The 25,944-nt window shown below is 37.7% G+C and overlaps 2 protein-coding genes across 2 annotated transcripts in view; one reads left to right on the forward strand and one right to left on the reverse strand.

The window, feature by feature from the left end:
• mia3 (MIA SH3 domain ER export factor 3) lies at nt 1-21,935 on the reverse strand. The gene is given in 29 exon segments (XM_043220220.1): nt 1-1,276; nt 1,278-1,306; nt 2,408-2,636; nt 3,671-3,736; nt 3,883-3,932; nt 4,950-5,018; nt 5,254-5,367; nt 6,210-6,307; nt 6,392-6,459; nt 7,384-7,419; nt 7,497-7,659; nt 8,508-8,646; nt 8,730-8,820; nt 8,896-8,951; nt 10,185-10,284; nt 10,391-10,513; nt 10,594-10,698; nt 11,808-11,879; nt 11,978-12,088; nt 12,170-12,247; nt 12,323-12,411; nt 13,110-13,131; nt 13,221-13,352; nt 15,187-15,323; nt 15,399-15,707; nt 16,381-18,589; nt 18,677-18,763; nt 20,064-20,197; nt 21,573-21,935. Coding segments are annotated over 29 exon segments (5,271 nt in total). The 5' UTR covers nt 21,697-21,935; the 3' UTR covers nt 1-1,045.
• taf1a (TATA box binding protein (TBP)-associated factor, RNA polymerase I, A) overlaps nt 13,404-25,944 on the forward strand; it is a 17,221-nt gene continuing 4,680 nt past the window's right edge. The window contains exons 1-5 of the mRNA XM_043220221.1: nt 13,404-13,990; nt 22,909-23,067; nt 23,150-23,316; nt 25,141-25,254; nt 25,770-25,944. The exon at nt 25,770-25,944 is cut by the window's right edge and continues 24 nt beyond it. Coding sequence (XP_043076156.1) covers nt 13,867-13,990; nt 22,909-23,067; nt 23,150-23,316; nt 25,141-25,254; nt 25,770-25,944 — 739 coding nt within the window. The 5' untranslated portion in view covers nt 13,404-13,866. The remainder of the gene's footprint in view (nt 13,991-22,908; nt 23,068-23,149; nt 23,317-25,140; nt 25,255-25,769) is intronic.

Raw genomic sequence — 25,944 nt, forward strand, 5'->3', positions numbered from 1 at the left:
TACAGGAAAAAAGCAGCTTTATTCAACTCATTCATTCCTGCGAAATCAATGCCACATTCGCTTAAAATGGTTTCTTTTCCAGGATTTCAACACATGATGCAAACACTCTCATCAAGAAACATCCTCTCAACACGCTTCCTAAAATAATTTACTCTAATATCAAACAAAAACAATATATTGCCAAGAAAATAAGACCAAAAAATAAAGGTGAATGGATTTTGAGCATCGAGTATTTTTCCATTTGGATTCCAAAAGCATTGCAAAACATTCATGGGCCTCATTGATGAAACACAAGCGGATTTTTTGTGTGTGTGTGTGTGAAACCATTCTGGAAATGAATCGATTGAGACCAATGCGTTTGCCGAAAATTCGTTTTTGTTCGCGTTTCGTTATCGTGCAATAAATTCAAATCACCTGCTGGCTATGAACGCGCAAACATATTGTGCCTGATCCGTGAGAACATTTTATATCGTGTATGCAGCTGGAAGAAATGTACAAATACTTTGTCAATATGACATCATATGTGCCTTTCCGCTAGGAAAAGAAATCATAAGAGCAGGCGCGCGACGAATCAAACGTTAAAAACGAACACAGGCGAGCTGGCAAATAATCACGTGGGCCGGAGAATCTGACTAAAAGCGGTAATACGGGCGTTCAAAAATAGTGAAAAGGCATAAAAAATATATGTAAAGTCTCTTCGGAGTCCTCTCACGTTAAAAAGGCATGAGGAAGTGGCTTCACGACGTGCCTAAATATCGGTTTGACATCCCAGAATGCATCAGCGCTGGGCCGAGTGGTAGAGATTTTAATTAAACCACATGACAGCCACCGGGAAAAAAAAACTAAACAAAAAAAAACAAAACAATTGTAATGCATATTAAATCAAACTATTTCCATAGGAAAGGTTTGCTAATGTATAAAATCAAAACTATTTCTGTCACAAATGTGTTTCAGCCCCCCCCCCACCCAAACCAGATTTTGACGGTTAAATATTGAGAAGAATCAGGACCCCAAAAAGTCAAGCTGGAATCGGGTCGTTCTCGCGTCAAGGCTCGCTGTGCCGATGGGACGCATCCGTCGGCGGCTCGTTGGCCGGAGCGACGCTCCCCTCGCCGTCTCTGGAGCTCTGGGGGATCAGCGGAGGGGGTCCTGGGAAACCGCGGCCGCCGAACGGAGGCGGGATCATGGCCCCGGGGGGCGGCAGGGGTCCGGGAGGGAAGGGCGAGGGGCCGCGAGGGCCGAAGAACTCTGGCGGGACGTCCCGTGGTCCGAGCGGGAGGAGGCGGTCCCAGCGGCGGGCCTCGTCCTGATCAAAAACAATGTGAAAATTAATATCCAAACGTCACCCAACAAAACGCCGAGATTTGATTCACTTTCATTTTAACCACTTCTTAAGAAAAGAAAAAAAAAAAAAAAGTTTTAGAAATATAATCCGTTAACCAATGTGAAGACCTTTTTATATAAATAATATATATATATATATATATATATATATATATATATATATATATATATATATATATATATATATATATATATATATATAATATATATATATATATATATATATAAATAAAATATATAAATAATATATATATATATATATATAAATAAAATATAAATAAATAATATATATATATATATATATATAATAATATATATATATATATATATATATATATATATATATATATATATATATATATAATAATAATAATAATAATATATATATATATATATTTTTTTTTTTTTAGATTTTATATTATTATAAGTTATGCTATGCCCTCGGTTGAAGACATTGGGCCACAATTTTTATTTATTTAAGAAAAAGAACAGACAAATATGCCATTTTCAAAAACTACCAATACGTCCTTTTTTTATTTGTATAAAAGATGATCCACTATGAATTAACAGAATGATTGGATGTCGTTTAAAACGGTGCATATCTTGGATTGAAAAACCTAAAGGAAATTTTCCCTACGAAAGAAACTGTACTTTCAGAGCAACACAAACCTGCGAGTTTATAAAGCATATACATAATTTTTTTAAATGCCCAATCGTTTTGTTAGATAGGACCCTTATTCATTGTCTGATATCGTTTGTAGCTGCACTGAAACTCATTTTGACCCCTATAATTTAACCTTTTTGACTTAAAGAAACAAACATCTTGGATGGCACGGGGGTGAGTAAATTATCAGGATTTGTTTTTTTATTTGAAGGTGAACTAATCCTTTAAAGCGCAACCCTTGTGACTCTATATATCTGTAGTATGAGATTTGTGATCCGTTGCACTAATATACCACAGTGATGTTTTTTCACTAAACAGGTTATTACTTAAATGTCCTAATTGAACTATTAAACAGAGCGTTAGCGTGTCAAGCAAAAAAAACACTGTTGAATCTCTTACCGAATGGCGGGACTGGTCCGAAAGGGCCGATTGGAGGAGGGCCGTACGAGTCCATGGGTGGAGGTCTGAAGCGCGGCTCGGGAGGCATCATGGGAGGGTGGCCATTGGGCGGTCGGATCATCATAGACGGAGGCGGTCCGACCGGGGGTCCGTAAGACTTCGGCGGAGGAACCGGAGAATCCCGGATAGGAGACGGGAGGAACGATCCCTGACTCTGAGACTTGGAGAGCTGGAGGAGAAGATGCAGAACTACAGGTCACAGGAGAAATACTCTCTAGAGCGCTGAAGAGGTTTAACACGCGACCCAAGCAGACGTCAGTGAACCACTGCAAGGCCAGAAACACACTTCATACAAGAACAGCAGCAGACACCAACACTCCCAGAACAGCTTCAACACAAAATACTTGTTGTTTCAACGATTTCATTTAAAATATTACAATTACAGTTAGTTTAATTATTTAACATTAATTCACAAGCATGCACATAATGTGGTTTAATGAACACCCAATCAAATTGAATAATAATAATAATAATAATAATAATAATAGTCGTCATAATAGCAGTAATAATGATCAGTTCTAATTAATTGTATTATTATTAACCAATTATAAACATGATCTTAAGGTTGTGAAAAATGCATAATAGAAAATAGAAAAATAGAATATTTGATAATTTAGCATTTTATACTACATATAAATTCTCCAATTAGGGAAAAATAAATAAATAAAAATAAATAATAATAATAATATTATATATATATATATATATATATATATATATATATATATATATATATATATATATTTTTTTATATATATATATATATATATAGCCTTTTTTTTTTTTATTAAACTTGCAGGAAATGCCTAAGTGCCAGATTAAACTTGCAGGAAATGCAGATGAAGCGGCCCTATCTGTTTTTTTTTATTTGACTTTCTATTGTATTTATTTAACACGCTTAACATGCACTTGACTCATTACGGTCTTAATATTCACTACTACTCGTAGGGGCCGTTAAAAGTGTTGAATTCATAACAAATCAGCCGTTTTGCATTCATGTGCTTGCGTCGAGTCTGTTTCGGGCCTGTACATGCTGCAACTCTCTCACCAGCATCAGTCGTGTTAAACATCCGCCACATTTCGAGACCCACACAGCGATTAGAAAGTGAACAGAAAGACACGAGTTCAATCAGGCTCTGAAAAACGACCGGACGCTGTGCACAAACCCGTCCCATCATCCCTTCACCCAGCCGCTGTACTCACAGGCTCCGAGGGCTCAGACGAGACCTGCTCTGAGGCCTCGGCCGTCTCGGGGACCGGGGCCGTCTGCTTCAAAGCAAACACACCCAGCGCCGTTTAATGGACAACAACTTCAGGATATGCACATCTGTTTCTTACGCATCTCCTCGCTCGCATCTGAACACACCGTACAACAAAACTCAGACAGAGGAGGAGGAGACGGACGAGAGCCTTACCATCGGTCCATCGTGCGCACAGGGAGAGGAAGTCATCGGAGGAAACATTTCTGGTGAACAGGTGAAAAGAGACACGTGTGAATGCAGATATAATGTAATCTTTAAATGTGCAATGCAAACCGTATCTGATATAGATCACATAAAAAAATTATGTAATGAATGATGAAAATATTTATTTTCTTTACAATATTTAGATTTAGACTTTTTCAAAAGTTTGAGGCCGGTAAGATTTTTCTCTGAAGGAAATTAATACATTAGAAAAGTTTAGATTAGATTAGTTTTACATTAGAAAATTTCTATTTCAAATCAATGAAATCTGTTTAAAGAATCCCAGTTGCATTTTTCCCATTTAGCTTTATTCCAGTTGTAGTAATAAGTTAACGTATAATTTCAATATAATATTTTCAAGATTTAAAATCAAAACATTTATTTTATTTCAGTTATATGGTAAATCTTTAATATATAAAACTTGTGAGTTTATTTAAAAATATAATCAGTCCATTTATATATTTATATATATATTTTTTATTTATTTTTTTTTTTTTCAGAATTAAAAAAATACAAAATATATATATGTATGTATATATATAGTAGTTTTAATTATAGTAATTATATTAGTTGGAAAGGTAACTTTTTTTGTAATTATTTTATTCAGCATGGGTGCATAAAAATTCTTAAAAGTGACAGTAAGGACATTTATAATGTTACAAAAGACTTTCAAATAAATGCTGTTTCTTTTGAACTTTCTATTCATTAAAGAGTCATGAAAACTAAAAATGCATTATATTTTAAACAAGCATGTTCGGTAGCACAGCTGTTAACATCAACAATAATCAGAAACGTTTCTTGAGCAGTAAATGAGTTCTGAAGGATCGTGTGACATTGAAGACTGGAGTAATGATGCTGAAAATACAGCTTTGAATCAGAGGAATAAAATATATTTGACCATATATTCACATAGAAAACAGCAGTTTTAAATAATAATAATATTCTAATAATTTACTGTATATTTAAATGAATAAAGGCAGCTTTCTTGGCTGCTGTATAACGGGTGGTATCATGAGCACCTGATCTGGATGGCAGCGGGTGTCCGAGGTCTGAGAAGCGTCCGTGAGGGTCAGACGGGGGTCGTGGACCTGGAACAGATCACAAACGATTAGGAGCCGTTCTCAATCGCGTCACACCGACATAAAAGAGAGGCGGGAGCTCAGGAGCGAACGGATCAGGAGCGCTTTCAGCGACAAGGACGGAAGGAAGTGCCGAGAAACTGAGGGGGAAATGACAAAGGCAGGGCTCAGAAACGGCAGAGCTGGAGAAATGAGAGGAAGAGGGGGACGTGAAGGGGAGGAGGACGAGGCAGCGGCGACTCACCGAACGGCTCGCCCCGGCGCCCTACGGGTGCTGAGGGGGGGCGTCCGGGACCCTCTATCATTAGAGGAGGAGACGGAGCCCCCCCGCTCACAGGAGACGGCCCGTACGAATCACCTGCTCAACCAGAAACAACACCCAGCCCTCAGTTACTGCTGCTCGCTCACACACGCCTCCCCAAAGGGTCAAAAAGGCGCTTAATTATTACGTTTATTTTTTTGACATCACAATCAGTGTTTTTTTGGTTTTTTCTTTTCTACCTGGGAATGATGCAAAATGGCAGATCCAAAAAAAAAAAAAAAAAAACCCTTCACATTGTATCAGAGTTCTCTCAGTATTATTTCTATTAGTAATATACATGGCTGTTTTGGATGCAGCTTTCAGTTTTAGGTAGTGTGTTATATGCTTTTGTCATTACTCTAGAGTTTAAAAATGTTCTAATAATTGTGTTTTATTTGAAATTAATATGATTTTTAAATGGATTGTGATACTACACACGGTCGTGTCATCGTCATTTTTTTATTATTATTTTTTTTAATCCCCAAAACCATTAATAACATTTATCATTAATACTTTTTTTTAATAAGTAACTTTTTATTTTAAGTAATTTTCATTTCATTTTTATTTATTAATTTTTTCTTAAATTAAAAAAAAAAAAAAAAAAACAATTTTAGGTTTTGGTCAGTAATAGCAACATTGCATTACACAAGAATGAAAGGTTGTCTGACTTAATGCATTTTCTCCAATTTAATTACAATTAATTAAAATTGTAATTTTTCCCCAATTTTTTTTAAATACACTTCCATTTTTCACAAATTTTTTTTTATTTCAGTTATTTAAGTACTCATCTTATTCTGTTGTCATGGCAACATATAGAATTATTTTTAGTTTCTCCCTCTAAAAGTTCAGTTCCAGCTCTCTGTGTGTTGTTGGGTTGAAGACCCCGTGAAGCTGCTCACCTCTTCTCTGTGGAGGCACGTGGCGGTCTGGAGGTCCAGAGTTGACTTTGAACAGACTTTGCTCCAGGTCTGATATTTTATCTCTGTACTCCACAAGCCTTCACAAACGCACAAACGTCAGAGACATCAGAAACGTCACAGAGGGTAACCGCAGTAATGCATGTGATCTGATGAACACTCACTTCTGACGAAGGGTGGCCGACTCTCGTCTTTCCTCCACCAGAGTTCGTTCAGACGCACGGGCTTTCAACTACAGGAAATAAGTAGATCCGATTAAATTCATCCATATTAGCCAATATCATTTTTAATAATAACATTAGTATTAACCCATCTTTAGTTATATTGCTATCTGCTTTTGCCATTTAACTACCGATTTTAATTAAGAAATTATAACTGTAAGCTATTAGCATCCCTAAAGAAAGAAAAAAATAAAAATAAATAAAAATAATAATAATAATAATAAATATATATATATATATATATATATATATATATATATAAATATATATAAAAATATATATATATATATATATATATATATATATATATATATAAAAAATATATATATATATATATATATATATATATATATATATATATATATATATATATATATATATATATATATATATATATATATATACACACAAAATGCATGTTTTGAGTGTAATTTCATAATTTTAATTATCAAAAAGCATGTCTAATCATTTGAATTCATAAAACCTTTACATTTACTATTTTTACAATAATATGGCCATAAGAAATGTTTCATTTTTCTACATTTTTTTATATGTTTATATAAAAAAATGTATTAAATATATTTATTTGTAATATAATATCAATTAAATTATAATAAACAGACATAAATTAATTAAAATATTTCAAAATCAATACGTTTATGTGTTTATATAGAAATAATACACACATACAGACATTATACAAACAAAAACGTATTTTGGATGCGATTAATCACTTGACAGCACCATTACCAACATGATTATTCATAATCTTACAGCAAGTACAGCATTCCAGTGTGCAACAGTGATATTTCTGTATTTAAAAGCACCGAGAAGCGTGTACCGTCCTATCAGTTATGGTTCACGAATGATTGCAAGCTATCAGTATCAGTCGAGACAAAAAGCAAAAAGCAAAGACGAAGCGTGGTATTACTCACCCAGTTCTCGTGGGCCTTCTTCTCCTGGACGGCCACCTGTTAGAAAGCGAAGGCAGGGAGTTGAGACGGAGAGCGATTGAGAACAGAGCCTCCGTGCAGCAAACGTTTCTCACCTCGGACTTCAGAGAGCGTTCGTTCTGCTGCATCTCCTCCTCGATGTCCCTGATCTTCTGCTTGAGGGCTCTCACCTCCTCCTCGGAGCGCAGAGCTTTACTGTCCACCTCCGACAGCTTCGACTCCTTCTCGCGTCTCTCCAGCTCCTCCTGAGTCAGTTTCCTGCACGCAGCGGTGTGAAATACAGTATCATAACATGAGTTTAGCTGGATTCGTGGTTTACAAGTTTTTTTTTCTCTATGAAGTGCACAGACAAAAAGAAAAAAAGTCAAGTTTATATTTTTGAATATTCCTCATTTAGCTAAAAATATGAAAAACAACAACACTACTTCCTGAACTAATGGATCTGATACAGAAACTCAATTTTCTATTTTACAATGAGCTTTTACAATGTTGACATTTTGATTCAAAAAGCATTTTAAAAATCGAAAACATTTTACAAATTTTGTTTTTAATGTATTTTAATTTAACCCTCTAATTCTGATTCTATTCTTTAAAAAAAAAAAAAAAAGTTATTTTTTTATAAACAACAAAAAAATTATATATATAAAATAATAATAATATATAAAAAATATAAATATAATAATAATAATAATAATATAAATATTATACAATTAAGCAGAAGGCTTTCTCTAAGCTTGCTCTATTACTTTTCTGTTTTCTTTTTATTATTATATAATTAATAAATAAAAAACCTTGCAACATCTACTACATTAACCTAACTGAGCACTTGCGTATCTTTGCTCTTTTGGTTGCTTACCCTGTTAATCATTTGTGTCTCTGGATAAAAGCGTCTGCTTTTAAATGAAAAAAAAAAAAAGCACTTCCACAATCATACAGACTTAACTGAATTTATGGATAACAGATCACAATAACTGTCTTTTTACGGCTGGCCCTTCCGCGGAAAGACGAACTTAAACGTTATTTTAATTGAAATGATAATTATTCCGCTGGAAGAACGCCTTCTAAATAAAAACACTTTGGTTATATATAAAATATGAGATGCTCACTGCTGCAGAGCGTTCTCCTTCTGCTGGTAGAGTTCAGTGGTGATCTCCAGCCTCTGCTGCAGGTTCTTGAACTGGTTCTCAAGGTGCGTCTTCTCGTTGTTCAGATTCATCTGGTCATGCATGACCTTCTGATATTGCTCTATTAAAAAAAAGTGCATTTAGACGCAGATGTGGAAAGCCGGTTGCAAGATATTCAGATGAGCTAAATCCCAATCTTCATACCCTCCAGCTCCTGTCTGGATTTCTGCTCGACGAGGAGACTCTCCATGTAGCGGTTCCTCTCGTCCTCCACGACCCCGAGAGTCGCTTTAATCTGCAAGTCAGAAACGCTGCGTTAGAAATGAGAGGAGCGCCGAACGATGCTCAAAATCCAATCAGGCGCGTGTACCCTGGAGACGTCCATCATCTGTTTGATTCTCAGTCTCATGGTGTCCATCTTCTTCTCTGAAAGGAAACAAGAGGAGAGTCTTCAAGCCTCAAGGAGCCTAACTGCTTTTATAATACAGCAACGAAATGATAAAAAAGACAGCAATGTTCGATGAATAAATTGATCACAACTGAAACGAAATTCCCGGCGTGAGAGAATACTGGGCAATAAAGCTCTTTCTGGTTACATTTAATGCTAAAATAAAGCCACATTTGAATCTGAAGAAATTAAGACAAACATTGATGCTGTAATTTTACAATTTTACCTTAAAATTTAGCACTACATTACTTTGCATATTGCAAATACTGTAATATTACAATAATGTTATTTTTAATTGTTGATAAACATTTTAACACCGTTACTAATATAATAAAGTTACACTAATATCTAAAAATGTTTTTAAATTATTCAATATTAAATTGAAATCCTACTACCTATTTTGTTAAATAACATTATATATTTATAATAATATTATTATTATTATTATACATTATATCAATAAACTACATATCTGTGGCTTAATTGTGCATACAAATAAACAACTTTATTACTGCAGTGAAAATAATGATCAGAAAAACTGCAATAATATTTTTCCTTAAATCATACAGCCCTAATTAAATATAAATCAACAACAGCGGAACGAAAAAAGTCACAATAACTGTTTTTACGGTTGCCAAGCAGCAAAATAAAAAAATAAATCTCCTTTTATAAACATTGGGCCTCTTGCAGCATGAAAAACAATTATTCAAATTCAGGAAAAAAAAAAAAAAAAAAAATTATATATATATATATATATATATATATATATATATATATATATAATATTATATATAAATATATATAAATATTATTAAATCTGGCTTATGAGCATCTGACATTTCCTCAGCGCTTGTAAAAACTAACTCATTAGGAGCGGATGCATTTAAACGCCGCAGATCATGATTATTTCTCGGTTGGGTTTTTCAGCTGATGCAAAAAAACTGTTTAAATCTGATCAGAGTTCCTAAACGGACGGTTGTGACTGATTCCTGATCGTTTCCTTTTTTCCCCCCCTCAGTAGATAACTTTCTGAATTTCCCACGATTCATCTGTGGCTCACAGCAGACTCAGAAACAAAGCGTTACGAGTCACTCGAGATGAGAGCGTCGGCTGAACGCAAATAAACCACTCCCCTGATAAAACACAAAAATAAAAAGGACGGCGAGAACTAAATTTAAACAAAACAATAGGAGTTATAAATAGAGACTGACCAGCATCTTCTCCATTAGAGATTTTAGCATCATCTTTCTGCAGTTCTGCAGGGTCAGCGGCTCCCAGACGATTGAGCTCCGCAATACAGCTGGACAAAACCTAGAGAGAGTCACGGGACGCCACGCATTTAACACAGATCGCGGAGAACGCGTCATTCGCAATAAGATTTGAGCGAAGCTCCGCGGGACCAACAGGTTGGACTCACGTCGATCTCGTTCTCTTTGTGCACCAGAGAGTCTTCCAGCTCTTTCTGGGATTTGTGATAGACTCGGATCTCCTCGCTCAGTTGCTTGTGCTTCTCCTGCCAGTCTTTAGCGTCACGCAGGAGCTGTCGGAACGGGAATATTATTAGATACGGGCTGACACTGACGGAGGAAGGAGATTTACGGCTCTCGCAGCGGGACTCACAGATTTCTTCTGCTCTTTTAAAGCGCCGTTTTCCTTCTCGAAGGACAGAACCTGAGCCTTAAGGGCGTCTTCTCGGAGTTTGGCTTCATCCATGAGGACGTGAACCTGTTATTAAATTAAAACAAACCCCAAGAGACGAGGAATACTTAATAGCTTGATCTTTAGGACATGGGGGAACTAAAGCTAATGTTCAAAACACGTGTTGAAATAACTACAAAAACAGGGCAATGATTTAAAAAAAATAAAACAAATAATAAAAAAAAAAATTAATTAATTTAAAAAAAAAAAAAATTATATATATATATATATATATATATATATATATATATATATATATATATATATATATATATATATATATATATATATATATATAAAAACCATTACAATAATAATAACAACAATAAAAATTAATATTATAGTTAATAATAGTAGCAACAAATTACAAACAAATTATAATAATAATTTTGTTTTAAAAACTAATAAAATATCGCTACAAATGCATTCAGGTCATTTTACAGGAAAATAAACCTACATATTCAAGAATATTATACATGTAATAAACTACCACAAACCAAAAATTATACACATTTTGTTGATAAAAATTCATCTAAAAACTACTGAAAAAGAACATTTTTATTATTATTTAGAAACAACTGAAGCTGCAATAAAACAAATGTGTTAAAAAAAAAAATCAAATATCAACACGATCAATTACTAAAAAACAAAAAATACGATCTAAATGCAAGCAAGGGACTGGCGATAAACAAATGATGATATTCTCAAACTAAGTTTTGAGATATATAATACGAAATGGAAAAAAGATGGTGAAATTCACTGGGTAAAAAAAAAAAAAAAAAACTTAAAAGTTATATGGAAAGTATAAACTGCAACAAATAAAAACGGATCATTTTTATTGCAGTCATTTAAAAGCAACTTACAGCCACTGAAATATTAAAAAGTTTAATAAATAAAGTTTTAAAATACCGACAGGAATCTTTAATCATTCAATTGCAATTGATTCTGTCTCTCTCTCTCTCTGTCTGTCTGTCTGTCTGTCTGTCTGTCTGTCTGTCTGTCTCTCTCTCTCTCTCTCTCTCTCTCTCTCTCTCTCTCTCTCTCTCTGTACAGTATATATATGAATGAATGAATATATATATATATATATATATATATATATATATATATATAATAATTAATCCAGCAAAGGTTACCTTCGCACGCTCCTCGTCATAGCTCTTCAGTGTTTTCTGGTATTTCTCGATTCTCTGGTGCATTTTGGCGATCTTCGGTCGAGACGAAAACAAAGGTTATTAAAAATAATAATAATAATAATAATAATAGTCTGGCACAAATGGCAAAAACACAAATAACCAAAGCTCACCTTCTCATTAAGATTCGAATTTTCTTCCTTCGTGTCCACTATTTTCTGATTGAGCTGCGAAACGCTCCCAGACATCTGCTCCCATTGGCTCTGGAGCTTCTGGTGGTGATTCTAGTCGGCAAAAACCATAAAAACATTAGACACATACGAACAGAGATGAACCTGAGGCCGCGACGGGTGCTGGACCTTCACCTTCAGCCCTTTCACTTCTTGCTGGCTGGAACTCAGCGATTTCTCCGAGCTCTTCAGCCGCTCTTCGCGCTCTTTTATCTGCGGCGACACAAACGATCAGGTTCGTCCCGAAAAACAATAAGCCTGTCAAAAGACGGAGCGAACGCGACGTACCATGCCGTTTAGCTCCGTGATCTTGTTAGCGGCGTCAGATTTCTCGTTGAGGAGCTGCTGGATCTTGTCTCCGAGCTGCTTTTCGGTTACTGTGGAGCAAGAAATGTTTAGAAATGAAAGAATTTGGATAATTTTACAGAAAACACCCTACATATTTAAGGTCAAAATAACAATACATTAAATTGCGTAATATTACGATGCTCGGTGACAATTTATATAGTTGGAAAGTAAACAAACTACATTGCAACAAATTTATCAAAACATTTAATAATTTTTATATTTGACCAAGTATCAACTTAAATTCTAGCTGCTAAAATTAGTCTTAAATAATATACATTTAAAAAAATCTATTTTTTTAATGTAAACTATCACAAACCAAAAATTTTAATTATACTTAATAAATTTAATTAAAAAAAAAATTTATTATACCAAAAATATTTTGGTACCCCAAGACAAATTTTACAAAATATTTAAAATTATATTTTGCAAATAAACTTGCTTGTTTTCAAATTATTTAATTATGCACTAACGCCTGCTTTTACATAATCAGATTCGTTAAAAGCTCCCCAAAAACCGTGATTATCAGATAAACACAAACCTAATGATTGGCTAAAAGACCTGACAGTGCAAAAACACGCTTTCGTGAAGACATCAATTACTGAAGCACAATATATATATATAACAATATATATAAGCCTTCATATCAATCAAGCCTAAGAGATCTTAGAGAGATCAAATATATATTTAGCCGATATCTCAATCTTGATGAGTCTGAGAAGTAACTTACACTGATACGTCCTGCCTTTGATCTAGAGAAGAAAAGAAGAGTTAAACGACACAGATTAGATTCAATCGTCACCAGAAGAAATGAAAACACTAATCACGAGGTTACTCTCACCGCTAGAACGGTCCTCCAGAAGAACAACAGGACTGTGAGGGCCCCGACAACCGCCGTGGCGAGCACCGGCTCCCAGGGGACCCCGTGGAAATCGGGACCCGGTCGCCATTCCTCCGGAAGAGCGGTGACCAACTAATCGAAAACAAAACACACCGTGAAGTTATCGCCTTACAATTGTGACTTTTATTTTGGCAGCCGAGTTACATTTCACAAATCAGAATTGCGAAAATGTGCGTGCGTGTTAAAAATGACTTATGTGGTGCAAACGAGCTTCGATGGCTCTTTCAGCCTAAATCAGCACACCCAGATATGAAACCTGATCGATTTATGCCCTTTTTTAAGCTTACGTTGACGAATCGGAATCAACTAAGTCTATTTGAGCACTGACCCTTATCACCGGCGACAGGAACGCAACACTAAGGCTTTACTGGACTTTCACCTCTAATGAAACCCAGTCACCCAATGCTTACTAGAAGCACATGAAACAGACTAATTAGTTGGCTTTGTGATTTAAAATGATCCCCAATGGACTTAACTCTGATTGCTATGAGAGCTGGACGAGAAGGGCTCAAAATACAGCACCTTCTGCTCGGATATCACACTGAAATACCGCACGAATGATGGATTACAAGCGGTTTGAGTCGTTATGAATCGCACAGTTCAATCCCGGAGGCAGCGGTCGGGTCTATTGAGTGGAAACACTTACTTCCTGAAGTCTGGACAGGATGAAGACAAGAAAGGCTGTGTTTTCGAGCTCAGCAGGTGGAGAGGTGAGAATCGGCGGCGAATCCATTCTCGTAAAAACGTCTGAACTTATTTAAGAGCGTAAGTTAACCGAGCGCCCGGAGACGGTTGAAGCTAACAAACACGGTATAAATGGCGGACAGCTGGTTCATGTCGAGAAGCCGGCGTTTTCTGATCTAAACCCGCTCTGACACGCTGACAATATGTATTTAAGCTGTATACCGAAGGATAAAAAATATATACGGTATTGTATGTTTAGAAATTGCGGCTGAAGGGACGATCAGCGTTGATCTCTCTCTCAACACGTCAACATTTCAAAACGCCGTGCTAAGAGTCTCTCGCGCGGAGACGCGTTTCCACTCTGTGCGCGCGGGGTCACGTGGCGCGAGCGGCGGCCTCCGATTGGCTACGCACGGTGAGCGCAGGCGATGCCGTTTAGCCGCGATGCTAGCGGGGTTGGAAGGTTATCGACACGAATAAACGACGCTTGGGCGGACGCGTCGCATACAAGGCCGCGTTTTGTAGTGGAATTGATTCAGAGTTTTATCCGCTTTAGGTTTCGCACACTTATTGGTCTCGAATGGAGTTGGATCAACGGGTTTAGCATGAAGCGCTATTGGATTTCAATCACGTATACCTCTGTTGACAGCAGCGGCTGTCACCTGACCTGAAGCGGAAGTGACCCGTCACGAAATATTTATGTCTTAAATCTTATAAAATAAAAAAAATATCAAACTACGAAAGAAATATATTAATAGGTCTACTCAGGGAGCAATATTTCGACAGAAAAAGCCTCTAAATTCAGTCACATTTGGCTCTTTTTTTATATATTTGCAGACAGACAGTGTAACCCAGACATTCATGATGGCTTCATAACATTCATTATTTGCTGTAAGTGGAGTAATAGGTCTCCGCTGTATTAAATGTGTGATATTTCAGTATTTTTCATTTAGAGGCAGCCTAAAAGCTAAAAAAGAACGGTTCGAGACAAATAAAATACAACAAACACAACCAGAAACATTTCTCAAATTGCTAGTTTGCTTCTCAGCATCCCAGAACTACAATTAACATCACACCAGTTACTCAGCGGTTAACGAAACTTACAGCGTTACGCGAATGTCTGCCACGGCATCTCTCACACGACACGCTTTCAAAATCACCACCACAAACACCACGTGACTAGAAGCCCATCTCCTGCATCTTAAAATATCGTCTTACTCACAGTTTCTCCGTACACGCCAAGATATTCTTTGAGGAGAAGCACAAAACCCCAAAGCTCATCTGAAGCCGACGAGCCGGTGGCATCACTGCTTGCTTCGGCGTCGTGGAAATCAGAGACACCCGGAGACTCCAGAGAACCTGGCGACGGAAAAGAAGTTTCAGCTGAATATGTGCAACGACAGTTATTCAAATCGAAGGAAAACCCCGACACACCTGAAGATGGATCCACTTCAAAGTGAAAGCCGATGTCCACCGGGTTCTCCAAAATGGCATGAGGCCCCTTTTGGATCTCCTCGGGGTCTTCGAACCCTATCTGGGCATCCTTATTTCTGTTGAAATGGCCCCCGTCCTCCTCCAGACCCACGTCTTTAGTGCGAGACAAATCCTCGTTCGCATTTAATTCGGATTGCAGCATCGCTTCAGATTCATTACGCTCCTCGTGCATTTCAGGACTCGTGGGGGTTTCAGTCTTTTCCATGTTAACATCCGAAGCCTTCACCTCTTCGGGGTCAGCTTCTTCATCTAGGGGGGGAAAAAAAAGTGTGCATTTATTGAAACGTTAACCCTGCGAGGCCTGACATTTAAAACAATCTGACAAATAATGCTAGAACGGTTTATCGAACCTTTATAAAAAGGTTTGCATTTGCTGTTTATCACAAGCTTTTACGGCTCATATAGTAAAAATATGGAGGAAAAAAAATTTAAATTTGATTCAAAAATATGCAATTTGGTGCAGATGCACAAAAAGTGATGAAATTCTTATTTTGAAAATAACATATTTTTATAACGGCAGATACTTACATGAAATGATAGAAATATTCAATATCTTCAATAACATGTTTTGGTATGATGAGATTTAAATGATCAAAACATACAATGCAATGCAATACAAGGACTGCGAGATAAATGGAAATCATTTAAAAAAAAAAAAAAAAAGTATAATCGAATAAACTTATTCAGTCTAGTAACCGTTTCAAGTTACAATTATAATAAAATGCCAATTTACTTGCGACTAACTCTAAACTATCAATCTGGCAACACAAAGCACGCGGCAGATTGTGCGCAACAGGTCTAGATTTGATCTTTTAAATTTTATAGGGTTAAAACAAAGCAAACAGCATTGAAACCTGAAATGAAATCACAGAAACGACCACTAATTATGGTTTGGAGAGACAAGCGTCGCTGCTATATTGACCTGTTTCAGATGCAAGCAGCACTTCCTCGACCAGCGGTGCGCTGTCACTGGCCGCTGAATATTTCTGTCGCAGAGCGAAAACGATCTCCTGGAAAGCGTCCAAGACGGCAGCCTCGAAGTCGTAGTCCTCCGGCCCCTTCTGCCGGCCGTCTTCCAGAGACCTCCGCTCCCTCTCGCTCAGCATGTCCTCGGCGGCGTCGAGAATGGAGTTCTCCGAGGCCTCCATGATCAGGTCCAGCGTCCGCTCGATCTCCTCCGTGTCCGTCTGCAGCTCTCGGGCGGACTTCATCTCCAGATCGAGATCGGAGAACATGGCCTCGATCCTGAACAGGTTCTTCAGTCCGAAATACTTCTGCATGCGCTCCATCTCCTCGTCCTTGAGGTGATCCCGCAGGACGGTGAGCCTCAGCACGGTGTCGCTGTATTCGGGCTCCTCGGGAGGGAGACGGAGCACGCCGCCTTCTTCTCGTTTTGTGGCGTTTTTGCTTGGTTTCGAGCGATCGCTTTCAGGTTGCCGGTTTTCATGCGTTTCAAGTTCATGCGTTGTCTGAGGATTAGAAGAAAGAAGAGCGTTTTCGTCCTCTAAGAGCTCTTCGGCCGCGTCCTCTTCATCTTCAGGACTCTGCTGTTCCGCCTCCAGTGTGTTTTTCAGTAGATTCACGAGTTCGTTCTTCACTTTATCGATCCGTTCCTCCGTTTGCTCAAACAGAGGTGCAGTTTCTGGGCTTTCTGTAACAAGTTCCTCCTTTAAATTATCGTCTTCGCCAATCGATTCCTTCACTTTTTCGCCATTTTTCGTATCCTGAGGATAGTCGGTATGGTTTATGTATGCGTTTTCATTCTTATTCATGCTGGCCTTCTGAAAAAGCTCTTCAATCTTGTTCTTGTCTAACTCCTTTGGATCATGTTCTTCAGTGATTTCGCTAACATTTGCCTTTCCAGACTCTGTGAGCGTTTCCAATGCTGGTTCAGACAGGACGTCTCGTGGAGTTTTAGCATCTTGTGGAAGATGAGAAGATTCTGGCTTATTAATGTCTACAGTTTCATCTGCATTAACCAGCTCTTTAAAATCACTTTGTGCATGCATGACCTCAAGACCAGCTCGTTCTTCAACATCAGCAGCTGCAAGCGATTCTTTGGCGAGCTCCTCAAGAGATTCGGTCTCTTGCGATTCACCTTCACGGTCCGTTTGAACAGCATCTTTAAAGCTTGACCCGTCCTCATCCTCGAGTGTTTTCTCTGGTGTTTGTAGTGGTATATCTTCTTCGTTTATCTCTGGTTTAGCAGGTTCTTCGTGCATTGCATCTAAACCTGCTGTTTGTGTTTCGAGTGGCTGAAAATCAGCGTTACGTTTTGTTTTGTGCAAAAGTTCAGAATAATCAATATCTTGTGCATCAGCGTCTGTTTCTGCATCCTCTGAAACAACCTCAGCGTCTTGGCTTATTGAAATGTCTTCCGTTTCTTCTGTTAGTGCATCTTTAGATTCAGATACTGTCTTTGGATGAAAGCTATCAGAGTCCTCTTGGGTAAACTTCAGAAATGTCTCTGTTTTAGGAGCTTCTACGAACTCTGAATCAACTGCCTTTGATTCAAGATGCGATTCCGAATCAACTGCCTTTGATTCAAGATGAGATTCCGAATCAACTGCCTTTGATTCAAGATGCGATTCCGAATCTACGAATTCTGATTCAAGATGCGATTCCGAATCTACGAATTCTGATTCAAGATGCGATTCCGAATCTACGAATTCTGATTCAAGATGCGATTCCGAATCTACGAATTCTGATTCAAGATGCGATTCCGAATCTACGAATTCTGATTCAAGATGCGATTCCGAATCTACGAATTCTGATTCAAGATGCGATTCCGAATCAACTGCCTTTGACTCAACGAACAACGAAGATTCTAAACCAACGGACTTTGATTCATGAAATGATTCTGAGTCTACTGACTCCGATTCGAGAAGCAATGGTGATTTTGAATCAACTGCCTCTGATTCAGGAATCAATGTAGTTTCTGAATCGAACGACTCTGATTCCGGAGGCTCCACCGATTCTTTCATTTGAGACGCATCTTCATTCTGAGCCGACTCTTTTGATTCGTCTGTTGAATTCTCATTTTCTAGCAACAATGTGCTGCCTAATAACACATCTACGTCATAACTTTCAAATTTATCGAGCCCAGTCTCAAAGCAAACAAAATCTGTTTCCTGAAACGGGAAAGAAAGATTCACGTTAAACCGAATGTCACTTCAAAAATGACCACACACAAATCAACATTAACCACACCGACTCACCTCTGTAGGTACCTCCAATTCTTTTTCAGTATATATATGATTTATATTAAGATAGTCCTTTGGGAAATAACCAAAGTGGTTTCCAACCTATTTAAACAGAGAAAGAGGGAAAAGAGGATCAGTTTTTGAGCTTCAGTATAGCAGTGTTTTGTTTTGGGGTTTTTAAACAGAGTACAGAAAACAAAAACAAAAAAATAAAAACTGTAAAAGCAAAATTAAAACCAAAAGAATAAGACAAAATGTAGAGAAAAACTCAAACAAGGCAGTCTGCTCTTATATTTTACAATACTGTACACATATCTATTATATTTATATAATTCCTCTCTCTTATTCCAAAAAAAAAGTATTAAAAACATTTAAAGAAAACGTTTATATTTTAATAACACCAACTATTTATTGCACTGATTTATTTTTTTCAATTTCAGCTATTTATAATACTTTGCGGCATTAAGCTACGGGAAACACACGGATTTGTCGAAGGTGGACGGGGATGTTAGTGGCAGCATAAAGGAATATTTTACCTCAAAATGATTTTTTTTTTTTTTTTTTTTTAATGGGAACAGATTTGGAGAAATGTAGCATTTTATCACTTGCTCACCGATTGATGCTCTGCAGTGAATGGGTGCCGTCACAACAATAATCCAATCAGCTGATAAAAACCAATAATAAATAAATAATGCTTTCTTGTGTGATTAAACCATCCTCTGTTGTGTATATATATATATATATATATATATATATATATATATATATATATATATATATATATATATATTAAAAAGTAGAATTTTGTGTATATATATTAAAAAGTAGAGTTTTTATATATATATATATATATATATATATATATATATATATAGAGATTTTTTTTATTATTTAGAGTTTTTTATATATTATATTTATACAAAAACTCTACTTTTTAACTCTGGGGGAGTCAGAAAACGTGCCCATTTCATAAAAAAAACTCTGCTTTTTAACTTGGGAGTCAGAAAACGCTTTCCAAAAAAAGTGATTCAGGCCCGGTAAAGCACTATTATGGACCGCAGACTCGTTTTCTTTTATAACAAGCATGCTTTTCACCTTTCAAGACATTCTCTCCATCAAGACCGTGATGGTTTGTGGACCTTCATCCTGACGGCACCCATTCACTGCTGAGACGCATTTCTCCAAACCTGCCTAAAGGTTCGTAAATTCACCGCAAACGTATCCGTGTACATTATTCCTTTCCCTGCTGCTGAAGACTCGTGCACGATCTATCGCCCAACTAAATAAATACATATGGGTTTGCGATAACAAAGTAACGCTAATCAAACACCGTCATCCGAGTGCATCATCGGCGACACCCAAAATCATCAAACAATCAATCAACGATTAACAGGTTACTTACACTACCAGCCCATACGTCTGATCTCTGCCCTGAGAGTTTATAATATACATATATTGTCTCTCCTTTCTTAAAAGAGAGGAAGCGGCAGTCCGGCCCTGTGAAATCCTTGACGGCCTTCCCTCTGCCGAGAAGCACTAAAAGGGACACAAAACACAAGTCAGGATCACTCACTTCACGGTGCATTAAGACTGCTTACCACGTACAGCGCACGAAATACTCTCATGTTGTGGATTTTCAACATCATATGACTTCGAATCGAATGCAATATGGCATAAAAGACGTGATTAATTAATTCTAACGTGCATTAAAAGGTAAAGCGCATTAAAGGGACAACACGACAAACTGTATCTTTAATTTCTGGACATTTTGGGGAAGTTTTTGTGAGATTCGCCCAGGCCGAATTAAGAGATGCTGCGTGTTTTGCAACTGTGTGATGAAACGCTCCTGCACGCATTTTTTTTAATCATTTAACGATTATGTAAATATTACATTGCTGAGTAATTATGAAAACGATCATTATCTACAGAAACAAAAATTGGGAATGATTACGGCGTATTATTCAACATAGGAAAAAAAATAAAAATGCATTCTCTTACCTTATAAAATAAAAATATTTGATATTTAAAAAGACTAAATGTGTTTTTAGAGCATAACACATATACTGATATTCAGTTTTTTGCATTGTGCATGTACTAATATTCAGTTTTTTTCATTGTGCATGTACTAATATTCTGTTTTTTTCATTGTGCATGTACTAATATTCAGTTTTTTTCATTGTGCATGTACTAATATTCTGTTTTTTTCATTGTGCATGTACTAATATTCAGTTTTCTTCATTGTGCATGTACTAATATTCAGTTTTTTTCATTGTGCATGTACTAATATTCAGTTTTTTTCATTGTGCATGTACTAATATTCAGTTTTTTTCATTGTGCATGTACTAATATTCTGTTTTTTTCATTGTGCATGTACTAATATTCAGTTTTTTCATTGTGCATGCACTGATATCATTTCACTTCTCGTTCACTCCACTCTAAATAATGAGTAAAAAAAAAGAACAGCTCGACCTAATCCACCTCAAACGTGAACAGTCGGTATTACGCAGGCTGATTGTAAATAACCTTCCGAATCCAGCGATCGCCGTTTCATGCACCCAGGTCTTACGTTTAACGTTCCTAACCGTTTCGGCATACCGTATTGAAAGCATAGAACACGGTTGGCTAAAGACCCGTTCTGATTGAGTGTGTTTATGCAGTTAGCTCGGCTGGCTAAACCGAGCTCGGTATCAACAGACGGGATCTTCAAGGACGACGCTCCTCGACGTCGAGCCTCCACGCAGCATAAAAACGCGCTTCCCGTTAAATGAACGCGCTGTTGCGTTTGTTACAAAGTTACGGTATCCCGCGGCGATGCGGCCTTTATGACGTCAGCGGCGGTAAGTTTTACGGTCCGCAGCATCATCCTCATCCTCCTCATCCTCATCCTGCTACAAAGTTCAGTGATACTCACTGCTGCATTCTTCGTCGGCGCATCGCTTCAGGTCCGAGAAGCGCCGCTCCGCGCCGCTCCGGGGGAGACACGCGTACAGAACGAGCGTAAAAACATAATAAAAACGGGGCTTCGGTGCAGCCATGCTGGCAGCTGTTGATCGCGGAGCCGCTGCCGACACGTCAGCAGATCCGAGGCGAGCCGAGAAGAGAAGAGAAGAGCCGGAGTCATGTTACAGAGCGCTTAAAGAGACCGCAGCACCAAAACAACACACCGCGCATGCGCACAGCGCCGTAGCGTCGCGCGCTATACATGCTTTTAATTGTTTCCTTTTTTTTTAACCATATTATAATTTTTTTTATTTCGTTTTTTTGTTGTTATCAGGTACATTGTCTAAAATTCTCGATCTGGAGGGTTTTAGGTTTTGAAATAAAATAATAATAATAATAATAATAATAATAATAATAATAATAAATAAATAATACCATTCTGAACTCAGTATCTGATCTCAAATTTTTTTACTTTTGTTTTAGTGTACCTAAACTTTTTTGTTTCGTTTATTGTTTCAAAAGTGATGTTCCTATTATGTTTGCTATTATATAAAATGTATTGTAAAATTATAAAATGGCGTTTGTTTTTTTAAAAAAACAAAAAACAGATGGCTTGGCTGTTTGTTTGGGAACATTATTTTGTATGTTAATGTGCTTTTTGTTTTTACATTTGAAAAAAAAAAAAAAGCAACTGTGTGCTTAGCATCAGTACAGATCGTTCATCTTATGAATAATAATAATTAAAAAAATCTCGTTTGGGAAGTAATATGCATTACTAAGAGCTTTGCTAAGCGATATCCTCAGTTTTAGCCTAGATTCTAGATTAGCGATTAGGCTACTGGTATCTCACCCAAATATTGACAAACCACACATCAGTGGAAAGCTTATAGGCTAGCTGTGATGTAGAAGTCAGTGTTTAAAAATGACCCTTATGACTGGTTATGAAAGGTTACCCAAAAAACGGAATAAATTGCTTGTGTGTTTTTACAATCCGCAAAAGTCTAATTGTACCTGTTTGTGAACTGAATGCATGCTTGTGGGTCTCATTCTATTTGTTCTGTCAGCATTAGTGGATCGTAATATATTTATTTGGAATTAAGCCACTACTTTTTATTATTGTTTTTTTTTTATTTTTTCATGCAACAGTTCTATCCCCGTGCTCTTCCGCTGTCGGCGCGATGCGTCTCCCGTCCTGCGGGCGGCGCTGTGAGGCGCTGTGGCGCTTTCCGCTCGTTTCAACGAGACACGAAGAAGAGTTAAAACACGTTTGTTGAGCGCTGTTCGTAACTCTTTTTTTTTTTTTGGAGGCCTTCGTTATACTTTCCAGAGGAAAAGGGTGTCCGCGAAGCAGCGCGATATGGATGATATAGAGGCCGTGATCGATATCGCAGAGGAGCATGAGAGCGTTAATCACGAACCCATGAGATCGGCCGTGCTTCTTCACCGGACTCTTCCAGACGACAGAGGTGATGCCCTGCTGCCGTCGTCGCGTGTATCGAGCTTTTACGCGATCTCGGGAACTTGCTCATCAAGTGCATGTGTTTTCAGGTTTGCTCACGTCGGTGGGTTTCGTCAAGTCCAACAGACGTTGTCTCAGTCGGGTCAGAGAAGCGATGCTGAGGCACAACTGGCGGGAGGCCGCGGGATATTTCAACTCTTACATTCAGACGCTGCAGGCTGGGACTCTTCCTCAAGTCCGTTCAGCGGCTTCTGAGGTGTGTCAGACTTCCCGATCGGCTCTATTAAGTTTCTGTTGAGTGCTTAATGAAAAACAGATCCTCTTCTAGTGCTGTCAAACGATTAATCTCCTCCTATAAGAACGTGCTTGTATGTATAAAAAACATGTGTGTGTGTGTGTTTGTGTGTGTGTGTGTGTGTGTGTGTGTGTTTGTTTATGTGTGTGTGTGTTTGTGTTTGTTTGTGTGTGTGTGTGTGTGTGTTTGTTTATGTGTGTGTGTGTGTGTGTTTGTTTGTGTGTGTGTGTGTGTGTGTGTGTGTGTGTGTGTGTGTGTGTGTGTGTGTGTGTGTGTGTTTGTGTGTGTTTGTTGTGTGTGTGTGTGTGTTTTGTTTGTGTGTGTTTGTGTGTGTGTGTGTGTGTTTGTGTGTGTGTGTGTGTGTGTGTGTGTGTGTGTGTGTGTGTGTGTGTGTGTGTTTGTTGTGTGTGTGTGTTTTGTTTGTGTGTGTGTGTGTGTTTGTTTGTGTGTGTGTGTGTTTGTTTGTGTGTGTGTGTGTTGTTTGTGTGTGTGTGTGTGTTTGTTTGTGTGTGTGTGTGTGTGTGTGTGTTTGTGTGTGTGTGTGTTTGTGTGTGTGTGTGTGTGTTTGTTTGTGTGTGTGTGTTTATGTTTGTTTGTTTGTGTGTGTGTGTTTATGTGTTTGTTTATGTGTGTGTGTGTGTGTGTGTGTGTGTGTGTGTGTGTTTATGTGTTTGTTTATGTGTTTATGTGTGTGTTTGTGTGTTTGTTTGTGTGTGTGTGTGTGTGTGTGTTTATGTGTGTGTGTGTGTGTGTGTGTGTTGTTTATGTGTGTGTGTGTGTGTGTGTGTGTGTGTGTGTGTGTGTGTGTGTGTGTGTGTATGTTGTTTATGTGTGTGTGTGTGTGTGTTTTGTTTATGTGTGTGTGTGTGTGTGTGTGTGTGTGTGTGTTTGTGTGTGTGTGTGTGTGTGTTGTGTTTGTGTGTGTGTGTGTGTGTGTTGTTTATTGTGTGTTGTGTGTGTGTGTGTGTGTGTGTGTGTGTGTGTGTGTGTGTGTTTGTTTATGTGTGTGTGTGTGTGTGTGTGTGTGTGTTTGTTTATGTGTGTGTGTGTGTGTGTGTGTTTGTTTATGTGTGTATGTGTGTGTGTGTGTGTATATTATATACATACATACACACACACACACACACACACACACAGTATTTGTGTATTTATACACAATAAATAAAGTGCACACATAAAAATCAAACTTTTATTTTGGTTGCAGTTAATTGTTTGTCAGCACTAAAAGAGACATAACGCATACAGTGACCGTGAATAGCTCAGCAGTGAATGGGTGCCGTCGGAATGAGCGCTGATTAAAAACATCACAGTAATCCACAGCACTCGGGTCCATCATCTGAAGAAGACAAAAGCTGCGTGTTTGTAAGAAAGAAAGCCATTATTAATTCAATTCAAATTTCAGGATAGAAATGATTGCAAAGCAGCTTCACAGAAAATGGAAGTTTCTTCTTTTATTCAGGAGGTGACTATAAGGTCCTCATATGACAGAAACGCGCAATAAAAAATTCAAATGTATTCAAATAAACACAAAGCAGCAGTTGTGATCAAATTTATAGTAGTTTTGGGAGCATTAAGGCATTTTTAACTACAAACCTTTGGAGTGTGTGGTGCTACGAAGTTAATAATGGATTGGTTTCATCTTTTGACTCTTAACTGATGGACCGGAGCGCTGTGGATTACTCTGATGTTTTTATCAGCCGTTAGCGCTCTCATTCTGACGGCACCCATTCGCCGCAGTGCGTCCGTCGATGCTACGCTAACGGCCTGCGCGGATCTCTTCATCAGGTCGTGTGGCGTATAGGCACCGAAATCCTGCAGCATCTCCCCAACTCCGGCCCAGACGATTTCAACGCTCTTTACGAACAACTGAAGAACGTCGGCGTCAAAAACTACTCCAAGGTGTGCGCTGCGTTATACACATCCATTAACCTGTCACCAGTGTTGGGTGTAACTAGTTACCAAGTAATAAAAAAAACAGTTTTAATTTTAATTAAACATACTGTGCATAGACTTCAGAATATTTATACACAAAGCAATAGTGCATTTAACATCAAAAGTATAAAATGCATGCTCTGGTGAGTTAATAAGTATATTGGTAACATTTTAGCAACCAATTCCCACTATTAACTAGTTGGTTATTAGCATGAACATTACTGCGATGTTCTCTATTTAATTAAAAAGGACATGTTTTATTCTCTAAGACCTTATTATTATTATTATTTACCCAATTCCTTCAACTAAACAGCTGTTTTATTAAGTATTATTAAGCCACGATTGGGTTTAATTCGAGGCAAAAGTCATAGTTAGTTGTTAGTTAATCATACGAATTAGTCACTTGAAAGAACCAAAAGTATATATAGGATGTGGAAAGTAATTAATAATAGCTTTTTCTGATCACGCTGGTCGTGTTGTAGATCTGTTTGGAGCACTGCTTTCATCTCCTGCTGAACAAGCAGTTGGACGGAGCCAAGCGGCAGCTGACCGTCGCCGACAGCTGGAGACACGGCAAGCAGTCGGCGGCTCAGTCCCTCATGAAGACGCTGATCCGAGGCTACTGCGGTTATCTGGACTACCTGATCTGGTGCCGGA

This window comes from Puntigrus tetrazona, chromosome 20, assembly GCF_018831695.1.
Source record: "Puntigrus tetrazona isolate hp1 chromosome 20, ASM1883169v1, whole genome shotgun sequence".
Classification (NCBI taxonomy): domain Eukaryota; kingdom Metazoa; phylum Chordata; class Actinopteri; order Cypriniformes; family Cyprinidae; genus Puntigrus; species Puntigrus tetrazona.